Source organism: Pan paniscus, chromosome 1 (genome assembly GCF_029289425.2).
Source record: "Pan paniscus chromosome 1, NHGRI_mPanPan1-v2.0_pri, whole genome shotgun sequence".
Lineage (NCBI taxonomy): Eukaryota > Metazoa > Chordata > Mammalia > Primates > Hominidae > Pan > Pan paniscus.
In genome coordinates, this window is record NC_073249.2 from 158,377,580 (window position 1) to 158,397,748 (window position 20,169).

The 20,169-nt window shown below is 33.6% G+C and overlaps 1 protein-coding gene across 3 annotated transcripts in view; it reads left to right on the plus strand.

The window, feature by feature from the left end:
- DEPDC1 (DEP domain containing 1) overlaps nucleotides 1-19,757 on the plus strand; it is a 28,509-nt gene extending 8,752 nt beyond the window's left edge. For all 3 annotated transcript variants that reach the window (XM_003807878.6, XM_063600420.1, XM_055117452.1), the window contains 10 exons: nucleotides 4,243-4,399; nucleotides 4,817-4,935; nucleotides 5,345-5,475; nucleotides 6,865-6,912; nucleotides 9,801-9,941; nucleotides 10,994-11,845; nucleotides 12,280-12,452; nucleotides 14,569-14,745; nucleotides 15,923-16,108; nucleotides 16,829-19,757. In XM_003807878.6, the coding sequence (XP_003807926.2) occupies nucleotides 4,243-4,399; nucleotides 4,817-4,935; nucleotides 5,345-5,475; nucleotides 6,865-6,912; nucleotides 9,801-9,941; nucleotides 10,994-11,845; nucleotides 12,280-12,452; nucleotides 14,569-14,745; nucleotides 15,923-16,108; nucleotides 16,829-16,969 (2,125 nt within the window). In that variant the 3' untranslated portion in view covers nucleotides 16,970-19,757. The remainder of the gene's footprint in view (nucleotides 1-4,242; nucleotides 4,400-4,816; nucleotides 4,936-5,344; nucleotides 5,476-6,864; nucleotides 6,913-9,800; nucleotides 9,942-10,993; nucleotides 11,846-12,279; nucleotides 12,453-14,568; nucleotides 14,746-15,922; nucleotides 16,109-16,828) is intronic.
- Nucleotides 19,758-20,169: the final 412 nt, after the last annotated feature.

The following is a 20,169-nucleotide window of genomic DNA, read 5'->3' on the forward strand; positions in this document are numbered from 1 at the left end:
GAGACTGAGGCACGAGAACTGCTTGAGCCTGGAGTGGAGGTGGAGGTTGCAGTGAGCTGAGATTGCACCACTGCACTCCAGCTTGGGCGACAGAGCAAGACTGTCTCAAAAAATAACAATGATAACAGAAGAAATATACCACAGGTTAAAGAGAATATTTATTAAGCAGTTAAGATATAACAGAAACTCTGTTTGATGATTTACATATGTGTTCTTACTTAATTGCTATAGTAGCCAAGCAGGGTAGGTATTAACCCCTTTTAACAGATGGGGAAACTGAGACCATGCTTCAACAAATCTTGTTCTGTCTGCCTGAAATGTTTTTCCACCGTGAGACACTGTACACATTTGTCAGGCTAGTAAACTTATACATTTCTTTTAATCTCAGCTCCTTTATAGCCTCTTCTGTGGAGCTTTTCTGATTCCCACAGGTCAGCATAATTGCTTTTTCTCTTATGACCTACGCTTCTTTGTTATGTAGCCATTAAACTAGGCCTGTGGAATCTAATGCCCATGCTTTTTTTTTCCTACAACATTAGGTACTTTGCAAATGAAATGTCTAAGAATTTATTGTTTCCTATGTACCAAAAATGATTTATGTCATACAAGTAAACTACAATAACAGTCATATGAATAATCCATTTTGTATAGCACTCTACAAATCTTTCCTCTCTTAACTACTCCCCAGTTATCTTTGTGGGCTCCTTTACTGCTGCTCATCCTTTAACTCGCCCATCTTCAAGTTCCTGCCCTTGTCCTTACTTCACCTTCTCCCTAGGCAATCTCATGCCATGTCTTCGCCTACTTTTCTTAAGACTTTCAGGCCTCTCCTGAAATATCTTTCCTGAGCTTTCGGCCCATGTTTTTTCATCTGCCTCCTGGAAGGCGCTTCAAATATACCGTATAGAAAAATGACTATCACCCTCTAACCTAAATTTTGTCTTCTTAGGTTTCCTATCTGAATAAATGGCATTGCCTTCCCTATAGTTGCCTTGATTCTTTCCCTTTCTTGTCCTTTAAATATGATTTAGTCTATTGTGCTCCCTAAGTAGTTCTCTGATCTGTACACATCTCTCTCCAAGATGAATCTTCTTTTTGTTAGGCTATAATTCTTACCTGGATTTCTCTTTATTTGTTTTGCTTTTGTTTTACCTGGATTTCTGCATAAATCCTCAACTAGTCTCTCTGCCCCTAGTCTTTTCTGCCTCCTGGGCTCAAGCTATCCTCCCACCTCAGCCTCCAAAGTAGTGGGGACTACAGGCACACACCACCACACCCAGCTAATTTTTGAATTTTTTGTGGACACGGGGTTTCACTATGTTGCCCAGGCTGGTCTCAAACTCCTGAGCTCAAGGGATCCACCCACCTTGACCTTCCAAAGTGCTGGGATTACAGGCATGAGCCACCGCACCCGGCCTCTCCTAGTCTTTTACGATCGTAACAAAACTATAAAGTACGTAAAAATAAAGTTTACCAAAAATGTGTAAGACCTTATTGGAGAAAAGTATTAAATTGTATTAAATAGAATAAATGGAGAAAGATACCCTGTTCATGAATGAAAATACTTAGTACATGTATATACAAGTCAATTCCTCCCAAATTGAAATAGAAATTCAGTGCATTTTCATTCAAAACTTCAATATAGTTTCTTTGTGGAACTTGATAAGCAGATTCTAAAATTCATTTGGTAAAAGTCTAAGAGAATTTTGAAGACCAAGGTCAAACTTCTGAGGTGTTCAAACTTTTGAGGTCACTACAAACTTTTTGAATAAATTTGATATATGGGGCCAGGCAGGGTGGCTCACACCTGTAATCCCAGCACTTTTGGAGGCCAAGACAGGAGGATCACTTGAACCCAGGAGTTCGAGACCAGTCTGGATAACATAGGGAGACCCTGTCTCTACAAAAAAAAAAAAAAAAAATTAATTAGCCAGGCATGGTGGCATATGCCTGTGGTCTCATCTACTTGGGAGGCCGAGCCCGGGAGGTTGAGACTGTAGTCAGCCGTGATCACACTACTGCACTCCATCCTGGGTGACAGAGTAAAACTTGGAGAAGAAAAAAAAATTGATATATAGTAAAAGATATGATAAAGTGAAAAAACACCAAACCACATATTGTTTATATACATTTATTAAAAGTATAAAAGCATGGAAAAGAAATACAACTATAGGTTTATTTTATGAAACTGTAAGTTTATAGTTTACTCTCCCTTAGAAAGAGGGAGATATGAATGAGCAAAGAATTTCATTTTTTTTAAAAAAGGAGTTATTTACACTCCCACCAACAGTGTATAAACATTCCATTTTCTCCGCAACCTTGCCAGCACCTGTTATTTTTTTGTTTTTTAATAGTGTCCATTCTGACTGGTGTGAGATGGTATCTCATTATAGTTTTGATTTACATTTCTCCAATCAGTAATATTGAACTTTTTTCATATGCTTGTTGGCTGCATATATGTCTTCTTTTGAAAAGTATCAGTTCATGTCCTTTGCCCCCTTTTTAATGGAGTTGCTTTTAAATTTAAGTTCCTTGTAAATGCTGGATACTAGACCTTTGTCAGATTCATAGTTTGCAAAAATTTTCTCCCATTCCATAGGTTGTCTGTTGACTCCATTGATAGTTTTCTTTTGCTGTGTAGCTCCTTCATGTAACTACAGTCCATTTGTCAATTTTTGCTTTTGTTGCAACTGCTTTTAGCATCTTCATCATGAAATCTTTGCCCATTCTAATGTCCAGAATGATATTGCCTAGGTTTTCTTCCAGATTTTTTATAGTTTTGGGTTTTACACTTAACTCTTTAATCCATGTTGAGTTAATTTTTGTATATGGTGTAAGGAAGGTGTCCCATTTCAATCTTCAGCATGTAACTTACCAGTTATCCCAGCACTATTTGTTAAATAGGAAATCATTTCCCCCATTGCTTGTTTTTGTCAGCTTTGCTGAAGATTGGTTGGTTGTAGGTGCATGGCCATATTTCTGGGCTCTGTATTCTGTTTCATTAGTCTACGTGTTGGTTTTTATACCAGTACCATTTTGTTTTGGTTACTACAGGCCTGTAGTATAGTTTGAATTCTGGTAGCATGATGCCTCCAGCTTTGTTCTTTTTTCTTAGGATAGCCTTGGCTATTTGGGCTCTTTTTGGTTCCATATGAGTTGTGGACAACAGTATAATGATTCATTAAAATCCTAAAACCAGAACTACCATTTAACCTAACAATCCCTTTACTAGGTATATACCCTAAGGAATATAAATCATTCTGTCATGAAGACACATGTACACGTATGTTCATTGCAGCAGTATTCACAATAGCAAAGACAATGAGTCAACCTGAATGTCCCTCAGTGGTATACTGGATGAAGAAAATGTGTACATATACACCATGGAATAGTATGCAGCCATAAAAAAGAATGAGTTCATGTACTTTGCAGGAACATAGATGGAGGTGGAGGCAAACTAACTAAGGAACAGAAAACTGAATATCACATGCTCTCACTTACAAGTGGGAGCTAACTGATGAGAACTCATGGACACATAGAGGGGAACAATAGACACTGGGGCCTATTGGACAATGGAAGGTGTGAGGAGGGAGAGGTTCAGGAAAAATGACTAATGGGTACTAAATACTTGGGTGATGAAATAATCCGTACAACAAACCTCCACAACACAAGTTTACTTATGTAAGAAACCTGCACATGCACCCCTGAACTTAAAATAAAAGTTTAAAAAAATTAAAGGAGAAGTCTGGCAAAATGTCAACGATTACATTGGTTGCCAGTTACATACATGGGTATTGTTTTATTATATCTTTGAAGTATTTTATATTAAAATAAAAGGAGGCCAAAACATTACAATCAAAAGAAGCAACAGAAACTAAGTTCCAGAAATGAGGACAAACACAAACAAAAGAGGGAATATACAAACTAGATAACTCATCAAAGAAATTTAGAAAATGTAGCATTCTAGAGCCATTTTGTGTGTAAGCAATACCCCTCTACCAGAATTGACCCTAATAATAACCCTGAATTATCCAGAAATAAAGTTAAAATATACACAATATACTAAAGAAAAAAGGAACCTATTTTTTTTAAAGGTTTAATGGGAAAATTTATTTGTCTAGAATCTTTATTACTTGGTAGTATTAATAAGTCAGGCTCTTTATGTGAATTTAAAGAAAAAATAGGCTCTAAAAGTTTGTTTCTGATCTCACATTATTTAATTGCTTATTGTTTTTAAACCAGATTTCCTGCAACTTCGCCACTTAAAACTCTACCACGAAGGTATCCAGAATTGAGAAAAAACAACATAGAGAACTTTTCCAAAGATAAAGATAGCATGTTTAAATTACGAAACTTATCTCGTAGAACTCCTAAAAGGCATGGATTACATTTATCTCAGGTAACACATCCTTTTGCTAATTACTAGTTTAAATATAATTATGAGGTACTCAATGATAGAATCATTAAAAGTAAATGATTCTTTAATATTTAAAGCCAGAACTGAAACCTCCTAACCTACATTACATTCTAAATATGTATATATAAAATTGTTTGTAACCCATAGAAAGAATAATAAAAATGATAGTGAGACATAATTGAAAACAACAGTTATATAATTTAAGTGTGTTTTGGTTTAAATTGATTTGAGGGTGGTAGGGACAACTGCAAAATTAAAAACTCCATTACCATATTACATTATTTCTTTGGGAGACACTTTATAGCTCCACAATGGACTGACAGTAATAGAATTATTGTTGCTTTCAATATTTAAAAAATTTGAGCATAACAGATTAAACCAAAATAATCCTTTTTTCAGGAAAATGGCGAGAAAATAAAGCATGAAATAATCAATGAAGATCAAGAAAATGCAATTGATAATAGAGAACTAAGCCAGGAAGATGTTGAAGAAGTTTGGAGATATGTTATTCTGATCTAGTAAGATAAAATTAAGCTTTAATGAAGTTCCTGATGTGTTCTGATTATTAATTTGACATTTTCATCAAAATATGCAAATGAATCAACAGATTAATTCTGAAAGCTTAGAATGCAACCTGTATATGTGTTTTTAAATAAATACTCTTGTTATAGCTCTAGTAGAGTAGAAATTGAATGTTTTGGTATGATTCACCTTTTCTTTGAATCAACATTATGGCCATAGTTTGGGATATATATTGGAATCCTTTTAAGATTATTGAGATAAATGTATTTGAAAGGGGATACTAAATATAAGTCTTAGAAATTTGGTTAAAAAAATAAAATATTCTGATGGCTTTGTTTACTAGTCATATTCATATGTATAATCTATTTATGAAGAAAAAAAGTTAATATTCTTTCTTCTATTTAGCCTGCAAACCATTTTAGGTGTGCCATCCCTAGAAGAAGTCATAAATCCAAAACAAGTAATTCCCCAATATATAATGTACAACATGGCCAATACAAGTAAACGTGGAGTAGTTATACTACAAAACAAATCAGGTTGGTATTAATAAAATAATTGGACTTTTAAAAACTTGCCAACAAGGTTGCAGCTATAGTAGTGTAAAGAGAGACCCAAATATTGAAAGTACAATACTTTCATGGAGCATCAGAGGGGCTATCATAAGTTCTTTAGTAATAACAGTGGAATAATTTTTAAGTGAGTATTATTCGTGCTAGTATAAGAAATATTTTGTCTGCTAAGATAAATTCATGCATGGTATTTAAAAAAATGACAAAGTTAAGCATCCAAAAGGTATACAAATATAAGAAAAGTTTTGATTAAGCACATTTTTGTTGAGGGCCTCCAACACGTCAGACATTGTGCTAAAGATTAATGATAAGTAAGATAGAAATGGTCCATACTCTCATGAGGCTTACATGAGTAGTTATGTACAAATTAACAGGAGTCAAACATATTTACAAAACTGTAATAACACAACAAAATAAGCTCAGACTTTCAAGATGAGGATTCTAAAGGGATTGGCTTTTTTGTTTTATATATTTATATAGTTGATTGATTTCAGATTTAGATACAAAAATCAGGGAAATAATTCAAGCTAGATAGATGTATTAGAAAACTTAGATTATGAGAAAGGTATCCATAAATCTCTCAAAATCGTAGCTGATGTTTTTATGATAAGTTTCTGGCTGTGGAATTAACTGACATATGCTACTTTGGTTTTCTTTTTATGGGCAAGAACTTTGAGTTTTTAATTGTGGGAGCAAAAGGTAAATGTTAAAACTGATGAGTTTGCTATGTGGCATATGTATGTGGCTGTAGACCAGTCCCTTCTTCCATTACCTAAAATAATATGGTTAACAGTATATTCCCTCATTTAAGATTTCTATTCTTTGTAACCCTGTGTTAAAAAAATGCTAGATTTCTATGGAACATATTTTATTTAGTGGCACTCGAAAGATTTTAAGCAAACTTCACTATAAAAGCAGCATAATAGTGAGATACAGTTCATTTCAATCTTAGGTCTCACCCAAATCAGTAATATTCAAATAGCATAGCAATAGGCAGAATAGAAACAAGGATGAAGAAAAGATAGTGGTAGTAGATAAAAATGAACGTGGAGTTTATATCTAAACACTCCCTCAAAATAATCCTCAATTTGGCAGTATTTAATTGTTATATGTAATATGAATCAAACTCAGAATCCATAATTTTTTCAGACTTTTTCTATTTTAAAATATTGACTTGATCCTGTGTCTTATTAAACATATAATACTTTTTAATCCTGGTAATACACACATATACAAATGTAACATGTATGTGTATGTATATATACATATATATAATTGCACATAAGTGTGATATTTTAAAATATACTATCATAAAAAATGTATGGTTTACTTAGTAATATTTTTCTTTTTGTGTAGATGACCTCCCTCACTGGGTATTATCTGCCATGAAGTGCCTAGCAAATTGTAAGTTAAATATATGTGTGTGTGTGTATGTGTGTGTGTGTGTGTGTGTGTGTTATATTGATAGTATTTAACAAGAACCAAGGAAATTTAATAAAGTCCTGATAAAATTAAAGTATATCATTTCTCTTGATTTATAAATGAAAGTCTAGTGGAATTTATTACATTATGGAGCCCTTAATTTTTTCTGTTTAGAAAGGTGGCGATTTTTTAATTCAAGCATATTATTTATGGTTTAGTTCACATATATTATAAAGTCATAGCCTAGAGGATCTCAAAGGATTTTTTAAGTGAAATCCACACTAATTGCCTCAGTGAGGCTCAGAGTTCAAATGGCTTGAACTCCTTGGTATTTCTATAGTGTAGAAGCATAGAATACTAGATATATTAATGTGACTTTATGTTATGAAAAAAAGATTATCTGTCATTGTATCAGTTTGTTCTCGTGCTGCTGTAAAGAAATACTTGAGACTGGGTAATTTATAAAGCAAAGAGGTTTAATTGGCTCATGGTTCCACAGGTTGTATAGGAAACATGGCTGAGGAGGCCTCAGGAAACTTACAACTTACAGTCATGGCAGAAGGTGGAGGGGAAGCAGGCATGTCTTACATGGCTGGAGCGGGAGGAAGGTTGTGTGCAGAGGTGGTACACACTTTTAAACAACCAGATCTTGTGATAACTCACTCAGTATCACAAGAACAGCACCAAAGGGGAAATACACCCCCATGATTCAATCACCTCCCACCAGGCCCCACCTCCAACACCGGGGATTACCAATTTGGCATGAGATTTGGGTGAGGACAGATCCAAACCTTATCAGTCACTAATCCAGAAATTTTTTTAGCATTTAATTGATCAAGCTTTTCGTAGTGATCAGTGATAATTGATTTTTGTAACATAAAACCCTAGTATGAGTACAAAATCCTAATTGCTTTCAAAGTTAATTTTTTAAATGTACAAAGATATAAGCTAAATCATCAAAAGCTAAATTATGTTTTAATAGTTACAAGTATAATTTTCTAGTTCATACAAAATTAGCATTTTCTAAATGCTAATAGGGTTTTATTAATGTTCAGGGTAACTTTATATTCCTTTGTTGTCCACTGGGTGTCAATATGATAAAATGACATTGAATAAATAGCAATAAATTAAATATATTTACAGAAACATTTTATCAAATTAAGATTAAAATCTTTATTATGAACTTAAGACTTGAATTTGTCTTTCTACTTTCCAGGTATAGTTAGCTATTCCTCTCTTTCATTCCTTTGCTCATGGTTAGGAATTCAGATAGGCATACTGACAGGGATTTCTCTGACATCTGGTCTTCAGGGATTCTGTCTTCCTTCTCTTTTCAGTCTATGTAATACCTAAACGATACCAATTATATAACTTACTGGATTCCAAATTAGCAACAATGTATTTAGCCAGAGGCAGTGTTAAGACTTACTTTACTTGTTATTCGATCCCCCAGAGTAATTCTGTGAGATGTAGGAATTAGTAATCAGTATACCATCCCAATTTTTCCAACAGAGAAAGCCAAAGCTTCGAGTATCTTCTTTTAGTGCAAATGAGCTAGAGCTCAAACCTAGATTCTCTATAAATTCTATATTTTTAATATTTTTAATTCCTGTAAACATGTATTTTCTGTCTTAGAGAACTTTCTAATGATTATCAAATCTTTTATTCCACATACTATTTCTTATGTCCTTAGAAAAATATCTATTTTGCTCTGTTGTTAAGAGTGTGTGTGTGTGTGTGTGTGTGAATTGTTTTCTTTAATTCTTTTTCAGTGTTTGCTCACATTTGTGTGTCCATACAAAAGTGTGGAAACAGAGAAGTAAGAAATATTATTTGGACTTGGGAAGAGAAACATTTTAACTTGAAAGATAGTATAATGGCTCTAAAACCTAGCTGCATACCACAGTCACTAAAGAGACTCTCCAGAGATTCTGTAGGTCAGGAATCTTTAAAAAAAAAATATATATATATATATATGTGTATATATATATATATATACACATATATATATATATATATGCCTCCAGAAGATTACTATAGTGAAGATTCTCAGGTTAGTGTTTGGAAAACACTCAATTAGTGAACCAGAAGCAAACATTTCTAGGTCAGTAAATTTCTGGCCCCGCCTTCATGGATTATGGTCTCCATAGAGGACTTTGTATTTTTAATAGGCACATTGGATGATTCTGTGATATAATCTATGAACCACACTTTAAATGTTGTTGTAGCTTTAAAAGTCCTGGGCCTTGCGCTTATTTTACACTGCTCTAACTTCTAATTCAAACTTTGCTACCAGAGTCTTTTTCATCTTGGGCAAGGTACTCTCAGCCTCAGTTTTCTTATCTATAAAATGAGATCAGATCTTATTTTTGAGGAAAACACAAATGAGTAGGTATGATTATTTCAATAGTTGTGTCAAGCTTAAGAAACAACAATGTAAAGATATTATTTAAATTCATTAAGGCTATGCTTCATGTCAGACAAAATATATTCATGAACATGTAAATTTACAAAAAGACAATTTGAAGGAATTATTTGTGTTGTCCAAATATTCTTTCCTTTACAAAATGAATTACAATAAAATCTTATTAAACTAAGCTTCCCTAATGCTTTTAAAATGATATTAAAATTTTGCTTTATGTATGATTTTTCAGGTATACAAATGTTAAACAAAATACTAGCAATTGACTGCTTCTAGTGGAAAGATAATGAGGAAGAATGAGATACACCCTTTAAATTTTTGAACTGTGGCAGAATTTGTTGTTAAACCTAGCTCCTTCATGAAATACAGATTTTATACTTTTTATGTTTAAAAATTGTATTTAAATTAAAATATACTTTACCTTTTTCTCTTGCCTGCTACTTCTTAGGGCCAAGAAGCAATGATATGAATAATCCAACTTATGTTGGATTTGAACGAGATGTATTCAGAACAATCGCAGATTATTTTCTAGATCTCCCTGAACCTCTACTTACTTTTGAATATTACGAATTATTTGTAAACATTTTGGGTATGTATGGATTTTACTGATTTTAGTTCATTTTGTTAAAGTTTTCAACTTTCTTATAATTTCGAAGATCTAAAACCATAGGTAAATATAAAGGTGGCAGCCTACAAATTATTTTAAAATTCAGTGAAATAAGGTTCCCAGGTTACTCATACTTCCGCCCAGCCAACTACCAATTCGGGACTTCCCTCAACCCCCTACCAGACTCAATAATTCACTACAGTGATTCACAGAACTCAGAAAAGCACTTTAACTATGACTATTAGTTTATTATAAAAGCTAGACCTCAAGAATAGCCAAATGGAAGAGTTACACAGAGCACGGTATGAGGGTGGGGGTGGCACAGAGTTTCTCTACCCTTTCTGGTCATGCCGTGATCCCAGCACATCCATGTGTTCACTAACGTAGAAAACTCCCTCAGCCTGCATGTTTTAGAGTTTTAATTGAAGTTTAATTACCAAGGCATGACTGACCAAATCATTGGTCACTGTTGTCAATTGAACTCAATCTCTAGCCCCTTTCTCCTCCCACAAGGTTGTAGTTGGTGATGAAAATTCAAACCATGGCCGGCCCTCAGTTACCTTAGCATGAACTCAGATACGCTGAAATAGGCTTGTTATGAGTAACTAAAGACTTCTATCATTCAGGAAATTTCAAGGATTTTAGGAGCTCCATACCAGGTACCAAGGACAAAGATCAAATATATGTATTTTATTATACCACAATTATCTTATATTTATGAGGTTTCTAGTACTTGCAGACTGAGAACAGATTTTTTAAATGTATTCTGGCTCAATCCATTTAATTAGGCTGTTGAAATAATTTTTTAAAGTTATATTACAAATGGGAAAACCACTCATCTGTCTTGCACGTTTGTAACCGAATGTTGCATGTGTCCTATTTAAGTGGCTTCTGAATTAAGCAACTACTGTGTATACTATACTAACAATATATACTATAGTAATGCTTTATTTTTTAACTTTACTATTGTTTTTGTTTTATTTTTGTCCACTGTCATACAGTTGCATCTTAATTTTTGTTTCATTTCCTGGTAGTTGTTTGTGGCTACATCACAGTTTCAGATAGATCCAGTGGGATACATAAAATTCAAGATGATCCACAGTCTTCAAAATTCCTTCACTTAAACAATTTGAATTCCTTCAAATCAACTGAGTGCCTTCTTCTCAGTCTGCTTCATAGAGAAAAAAACAAAGAAGAATCAGATTCTACTGAGAGACTACAGATAAGCAATCCAGGATTTCAAGAAAGATGTGCTAAGAAAATGCAGCTAGTTAATTTAAGAAACAGAAGAGTGAGTGCTAATGACATAATGGGAGGAAGTTGTCATAATTTAATAGGGTTAAGTAATATGCATGATCTATCCTCTAACAGCAAACCAAGGTGCTGTTCTTTGGAAGGAATTGTAGATGTGCCAGGGAATTCAAGTAAAGAGGCATCCAGTGTCTTTCATCAATCTTTTCCGAACATAGAAGGACAAAATAATAAACTGTTTTTAGAGTCTAAGCCCAAACAGGAATTCCTGTTGAATCTTCATTCAGAGGAAAATATTCAAAAGCCATTCAGTGCTGGTTTTAAGAGAAACTCTACTTTGACTGTTCAAGACCAAGAGGAGTTGTGTAATGGGAAATGCAAGTCAAAACAGCTTTGTAGGTCTCAGAGTTTGCTTTTAAGAAGTAGTACAAGAAGGAATAGTTATATCAATACACCAGTGGCTGAAATTATCATGAAACCAAATGTTGGACAAGGCAGCACAAGTGTGCAAACAGCTATGGAAAGTGAACTCGGAGAGTCTAGTGCCACAATCAATAAAAGACTCTGCAAAAGTACAATAGAACTTTCAGAAAATTCTTTACTTCCAGCTTCTTCTATGTTGACTGGCACACAAAGTAAGGCTGTTGCTTTCAATGCATGCAATATTAACTTTTAGTGTTTACTAACTCTGTGTTTTGCTTACCTGGCTTTTCTTCCTTGAAGTTGCTTAATTTTTTTTCCTCCAAGAGGAATTATTTAAAAAGACTTTTGTCTGTGACATAACCAAGATTTATTCTGTTTACCTAAGGAACTTATTTTCTTTTTTGCAATTTCATTTATTCTGAGTCACTTTATTTGTAATAAGTGAAGAATTTTAATACTTAGAAATAAGTTGTAAAGAAAATAATGAGAATCTTACCATGCTTTAGAGGAACGTAATTTCTAGAAATAGTTAAAAGATGAAATACTAAGATATTATTTTACCTTCTTTATATAGCTGTATATACTGGTAGTATGAAAGCAACTAGTGTCATTGATGATTTTTTGGGGGGGTATTTTTGTATTCTAGGCTTGCTGCAACCTCATTTAGAGAGGGTTGCCATCGATGCTCTACAGTTATGTTGTTTGTTACTTCCCCCACCAAATCGTAGAAAGCTTCAACTTTTAATGCGTATGATTTCCCGAATGAGTCAAAATGTTGATATGCCCGAACTTCATGATGCAATGGGTACGAGGTCACTGGTAAGTTGATTTCTTATAGAAAGAATAAGTCTGATTCATAAACCAAAATAACAAAACCAAACTACGTAAAAGTACTACTCAAGTGATGTCTTAGTCTTAAAGTGCTAGATTCTTAGGTTGGAAAGGCTCTTTAACCTTTCCTAGCAGCAGAATTTTGGTGTATTAATCTTTTGTGCACACTCTGTTATACTTTCACATGCTGATGTTAATCCTGGCTAAGGACTTTGCCTGCTCATTCATCCTGAATCACTTCATAGTGATTGACCAGTCAGACCACGTTATGTTGCCTTGTGCCAATTCTGTTTGGTGGATAAGGAAGAAGAAATGTAGGTACTGTTGAAAGCCTAAGGAGACTATAACTGTGGACGCAGAGAACTAATGGAACTTAATACAGTAAGTCAGTGTTTCAGAGAATATAGTAATGGAAAAGTAGGTCATTGTGGACAAGAAGTTGGGAAGCACTATTGCCAAACAGCCTTAGGCTCCTTGTGAAAATGAGGACAAGGGCATTTATATGCAGACAATTGATTGGAAATGAACTCTTGAAATAGTATCTTTAATCTCTCTCTTTTTTTTTAAGTCACCACTTCCTCAAAATGCAACTTCAATTTACAAGAGGTTCTTATACCAAGGAAACCGGAGTTACGCTTTCTTCCACGCGTTATTAAAGATAGTTCTTTAACAATGACAGACCTAATATAAAGAAGAAGAATTATTCTTGAGTAATTATAGCACTATTAAAAAGCTAGGAAGTTTATAGAGGAAGATGTTTTCAGGAGACATGACTGGGAAGGTGATAATTTTGGTTTTGCACTTTTAAGATTTGAAGTCATAGGACCTCCAAGAGAAATTGAAATTTGTCCAACAGAATGTTGGAAATATGAGCCAGGTGAAGAAAGATCAGGGGAGAATGCAAATTGTTTTGGTCATTTACATAGGGATGGTACTTGAAGCTATGAGAGTAGATGAGCTGTACAAGGCTAAGAATGTGAAGAAAGAGCAAAAGGCTGAGGTCTGAGCCACGGAAGGAGACAGGAAACCCCGACTGATGTGTAGGAATAAAACTAAAAATGTATCAGTTCTATAAATATTCTGATCATCTACTATGTGTGAAATATTTAAAACAATTCTGATTTCTAAGTATTTTAGAATGAGGGGTGTGTGTGTGTGTGTGGTGTTACAGTTAGAGGGTTGCATAGATATAAGTGAAAGTAACGAGAGTAATAAGTGAGAGTAATCAATTTTATCCCAGGATTTGAAGATCCCATAAGATGGAATTGAAAAATGTGTGTTTTAAATTGCTGTCTAAAGACTGACAGAATAAACATTTTTAAAAACTATTTTCCAGCATTTCAAAAGCTAAATGGCATCAGCTTTGCAACCAGTTATGAATAGAAGTGTTCTATATGTTACACATTCTCCTGGTTTGTGTTTTTCTGTGGGATTCATTTAATGTAATTAGTTATTGTTCTCTGACAATCTTTAAGCTTAAGCAACATATATATGTGGTATTAATAGAACCTATGGTGTTTACTGATAAAATTGTGACAAAATTGTAGAAAAACCAAAGCCTTTTATAATTCTTGGGAATTACATTAAGGATATACTTTTTATTTATTTATTTTTTTTCTGGTTACACAGGATCACGCTCTGTTTCCCAGGCTAGAGTACAGTGGTGTGATCACAGCTCACTGCACCCTGGAATTCCTGGGCTCAAGAAATCCTTCTGCCTCACTCTCCCAAGTAGCTGGAACCACAGGCATGCACAATCATGCCTGGCTAGTTTTTTATTTCTTCGTAGGTATAGGGTTTCACTATGTTGCCTAGGCTGGCTTCGAACTCCTTGCCTCAAGTGAGCCTCTCACCTCAGCCTCCCAAAGTGCTTAGATTACAGGCATGAACCACCATGCTCAGCCATGGAAAAACTTCAAAAAGGATTTATGTATAATCAAATTCTTACATTTCTAACTGTATAAATCGTTGTCCTCATTTTTAAACTGAGGGCTGCTTACCACTTTTTCCCAATACTTCACATAATGCTACCTGGAAATTACCGATATTCTAGTTTGTATGCAACCTTAGCTTTTTAAATTCACATCTTTTAATATTTTTCTAGATGATACATACCTTTTCTCGATGTGTGTTATGCTGTGCTGAAGAAGTGGATCTTGATGAGCTTCTTGCTGGAAGATTAGTTTCTTTCTTAATGGATCATCATCAGGAAATTCTTCAAGTACCCTCTTACTTACAGACTGCAGTGGAAAAACATCTTGACTACTTAAAAAAGGGACATGTAAGTATTGTGAGTCTTAAAATTCTCTGCAATAGTCAGTTGCAAGTGGCAAACTCATCTCAAGATAGCTTAATCAGAAAGGGAGACTTTATCAGCTCCCATAAACAACCTCTAAAAGTCAGGAATGTAGACAGAATCTGGGACTCAAATAGCTATATGACTCTTTCCATCCCTCCATCTCTTATTTCTGTGTTGATCCTGTGTTTGACAATGGCTCCTTCACATGATGAGGAATGTGGCTAGTTGAAGTTCATGAGTTAGAGCCTTACATTTGCAATTCAAAGGAAAAAGAGCCATTCCTCCGTCTCCAATTTAAAAGCTCTGGATGTAGACTCTTACCATAGTTGAGGTTAAATATGCATCGTTTAGGTTGTTAAGAGTGAGTATGATGGAGATAGGGCCTCACTCTGATTGGTTCTACACAAATTAAAGGAGAATTTATTCTTCACAAAAGGTGAAGGTAGAGGGGTAAAATGGGAAGGAACTATTAAAAGAAGGAGAGAAGGAATACTGAGCAGCCAAAATAACAGACATCTACTGTATTCTGTCTTTGGCTGCCCAATACATGTTTATGTTTTTCCCATACATACCATTCTAATATTGCCCTGGCTTATAATTATAACTATCTCCTAGAATTTCTTTCTCTTATCAGAAGATGTTAGAAGCTCTGCCTATGTCCCTAGGCCTCAAAAAAAAAAAAAAATACATGAAAACTAAAAATATTTCATTTCAGTAAATATGCTGATCATCTACTACCTGCACTGTCAGAACATTAAAGTCTTAAGATGCATTAGAATAACACTTAGATTGTTATTTTATAGTTAAAAGAATAAAATCCATAGTTAATGGTAATAATTATAATACCTGTCTTTATTTAATGCTTATTGTGGGCTGAGCCCTTTCTATACATTTTCTTATGTAATTTCCATTTTAATGATGAAGAAACAGACCAAGAAAAGTTAAATACATTGTTGAATGCTGCAAACCAAGTAGATTATGGAGCTGGGGTTTAGAACCTACTGACTTACATACCTCTACTGCATAATACATAGTTTTTTTAATGGCTGAATGTTTGATTGGTGGTAAATTAATAGGTTCTAGATCCCATCAAAAGAATACTTTATCATATAAGAACATGACCAGAATTAACAGAGTTATATCATTTTGTTCACTACAGATTGAAAATCCTGGAGATGGACTATTTGCTCCTTTGCCAACTTACTCATACTGTAAGCAGATTAGTGCTCAGGAGTTTGATGAGCAAAAAGTTTCTACCTCTCAAGCTGCAATTGCAGAACTTTTAGAAAATATTATTAAAAACAGGAGTTTACCTCTAAAGGAGAAAAGAAAAAAACTAAAACAGGTAAGAGAATGAGCAAGTTCTCAATCATGTAAATATTTTCTAATGTGCTGTTCCTGGTTGTTAATAACATTTAGAATCTACTTTCTTATTTTAATATTTTAGATTTTAAGTTTGAGTTATATAGACTATATATTATGATGTCTTGTATATGTGCGTTAACCTAAAACATGTGAGTACCTACCTGATTTTGCTCTTTATCCTGAATTTTAAAATAATACCAACAGTAATAATATATATATTCTCCTTTTTCACTGGTATTTTGTATAATTATAGCTTGGATTAGCCTGGGAAAGCAATTTATAAGGTATGGATATGTATCTTTGAGTGACTTATCACTATGTTTTAGAATTTTTAGCTCTGAAAGCCCAGTAGCCACATGATTTTGGCATGTCTAATTCTACGTCTGAGACACTGAAAGAAATATGAATACTAATGCCTATGCCCTTTATAGGTTTTATCAGTGGGAAAGAAGATCTGGAATTTAGGGGGAGAATTAACATTGGAAGAGAAAGAATCCTAAAATGTTAATGTTAATGAGATCTAAGAGATCTTATAGTATTCACATGAGAAGAGAGAGGGAAAGGCAAGGATAAAATGAAAGGATACTAATCTCTATACTACGTCTTTGAGAAAAACACTGAATTCTTATAAAATGTTGAGCACTGCTTCAGCTTGGGAAATAATGTTAAATACCTTCTAATTTCTCACCTCATTTTTAAGTTTCAGAAGGAATATCCTTTGATATATCAGAAAAGATTTCCAACCACGGAGAGTGAAGCAGCACTTTTTGGTGACAAACCTACAATCAAGCAACCAATGCTGATTTTAAGAAAACCAAAGTTCCGTAGTCTAAGATACTAACTGAATTAAAAATTATGTAATACTTGTGGAACTTTGATAAATGAAGCCATATCTGAGAATGTAGCTACTCAAAAGGAAGTCTGTCATTAATAAGGTATTTCTAAATAAACACATTATGTAAGGAAGTGCCAAAATAGTTATCAATGTGAGACTCTTAGGAAACTAACTAGATCTCAATTGAGAGCACATAACAATAGATGATACCAAATACTTTTTGTTTTTAACATAGCTATCCAGTAAGGCTATCATGATGTGTGCTAAAATTTTATTTACTTGAATTTTGAAAACTGAGCTGTGTTAGGGATTAAACTATAATTCTGTTTTTAAAAGAAAATTTATCTGCAAATGTGCAAGTTCTGAGATATTAGCTAATGAATTAGTTGTTTGGGGTTACTTCTTTGTTTCTAAGTATAAGAATGTGAAGAATATTTGAAAACTCAATGAAATAATTCTCAGCTGCCAAATGTTGCACTCTTTTATATATTCTTTTTCCACTTTTGATCTATTTATATATATGTATGTGTTTTTAAAATATGTGTATATTTTATCAGATTTGGTTTTGCCTTAAATATTATCCCCAACTGCTTCAGTCATTCATTTGTTCAGTATATATATTTTGAATTCTAGTTTTCATAATCTATTAGAAGATGGGGATATAAAAGAAGTATAAGGCAATCATATATTCATTCAAAAGATATTTATTTAGCAACTGCTATGTGCCTTTCGTTGTTCCAGATATGCGGAGACAATGATAAATAAAACATATAATCTCTTCCATAAGGTATTTATTTTTTAATCAAGGGAGATACACCTATCAGATGTTTAAAATAACAACACTACCCACTGAAATCAGGGCATATAGAATCATTCAGCTAAAGAGTGACTTCTATGATGATGGAACAGGTCTCTAAGCTAGTGGTTTTCAAACTGGTGCACATTAGACTCACCCGAGGAATTTTGAAACAGCCTGTATGCCCAGGGCCTAACTTATACTAATTAAATCTGAATTTTGGGGATGTTGTATAGGGATTAGTATTTTTTTTAATCTAGGTGATTCCAATATTCAGCCAACTGTGAGAATCAATGGCCTAAATGCTTTTTATAAACATTTTTATAAGTGTCAAGATAATGTCACATTGACTTTTTTTTTTCATTGGAAGAAAATGCCTGCCAAGTATAAATGACTCTCATCTTAAAACAAGGTTCCTCAGGTTTCTGCTTGATTAACTTGGTACAAACTTGAAGCAAGTTGCCTTCTAATTTTTACTCCAAGATTGTTTCATATCTATTCCTTAAGTGTAAAGAAATATATAATGCATGGTTTGTAATAAAATCTTAATGTTTAATGACTATTCTCATTTCTCAATGTAATTTCATACTGTTTCTCTATAAAATGATAGTATTCCATTTAACATTACTGATTTTTATTAAAAACCTGGACAGAAAATTATAAATTATAAATATGACTTTATCCTGGCTATAAAATTATTGAACCAAAATGAATTCTTTCTAAGGCATTTGAATACTAAAACTTTTATTGTTTATAGATATGTAAAATGTGGATTATGTTGCAAATTGAGATTAAAATTATTTGGGGTTTTGTAACAGTATAATTTTGCTTTTGTATTATAGACAAATATATAAATAATAAAGGCAGGCAACTTTCATTTGCATTAATATACATGCAATTGAGATTACAAAATACATGGTACAATGCTTTAATAACATAAACTCTGCCAGTAAGGTTTGAATCCTACTGTGCTATTAACTAGCTAGTAAACTCAGACAAGTTACTTAACTTTTCTAAGCCCCAGTTTTGTTATCTATAAAATGAATATTATAATAGTACCTCTTTTTAGGATTGCGAGGATTAAGTAGGATAATGCATGTAAAGTGTTAGCACAGTGTCTCACATAGAATAAGCACTCTATAAATATTAGCTTTTACTAGAATCACCTAGGATTATAGCACTAGAAGAGATCTTAGCAAAAATGTGGTCCTTTCTGTTGCTTTGGACAGACATGAACCAAAACAAAATTACGGACAATTGATGAGCCTTATTAACTATGTTTTCATTATGAGACAAAGGTTCTGATTATGCCTACTGGTTGAAATTTTTTAATCTAGTCAAGAAGGAAAATTTGATGAGGAAGGAAGGAATGGATATCTTCAGAAGGGCTTCGCCTAAGCTGGAACATGGATAGATTCCATTCTAACATAAAGATCTTTAAGTTCAAATATAGATGAGTTGACTGGTAGATTTTGTGGTAGTTGCTTTCTCGGGATATAAGAAGCAAAATCAACTGCTACAAGTAAAGAGGGGATGGGGAAGGTGTTGCACATTTAAAGAAAGAAAGTGTGAAAAAGCCTAATTGTGGGAATGCACAGGTTTCACCAGATCAGATGATGTCTGGTTATTCTGTAAATTATAGTTCTTATCCCAGAAATTACTGCCTCCACCATCCCTAATATCTTCTAATTGGTATCATATAATGACCCACTCTTCTCATGTTATCCAAACAGTTATGTGGCATTTAGTAATGGAATGTACATGGAATTTCCCACTGACTTACCTTTCTGTCCTTGGGAAACTTAAACTCTGAATCTTCTCATCTGTAAAATGTGAATTAAAGTATCTACCTAACTGAGTTGTGATTGTAGTGAAAGAAAGGCAATATATTTAAATCTTGAATTTAGCAAGCCCATGCTCAATTTTTATGTCCTTTCCTCTTGCCTTGTATTGAGTTTAAGATCTCTACTGATTAAAACTCTTTTGCTATCAAGTTTCTTTTCTTGTATCTCACAATATATTTTCTACCCTATCAGTGGTAATATTTTCTTTACCTCGTTTTTGGTGAAATGAAAGATGGTTATGGAATTTTATATCCTGGTAATCTGTACGACCAAGAAATATACCACCCTTTTATTTTGAAAGTGGAGAGAGAGAGAGAGAATGTGTGTGCATGCATGCATGTGTGTGTGTGTGGGGGGCGGGGGGGTATTGTTGAAGAATTTCTGGGAAAGAAATGAAGGATAGCTAGTTTTAATATTGAATTAAATTGAAAGAAAATCGTTTCACCAAAATAAATTTAACAGTTCTAAATACAGTAAGTACAGCAACTCAGACTTATGTATTTACTCAGAATTAACTTTTATTAAGAATTTTTTGTTTTCTCAGAACTGGGAGAAACATATATGTT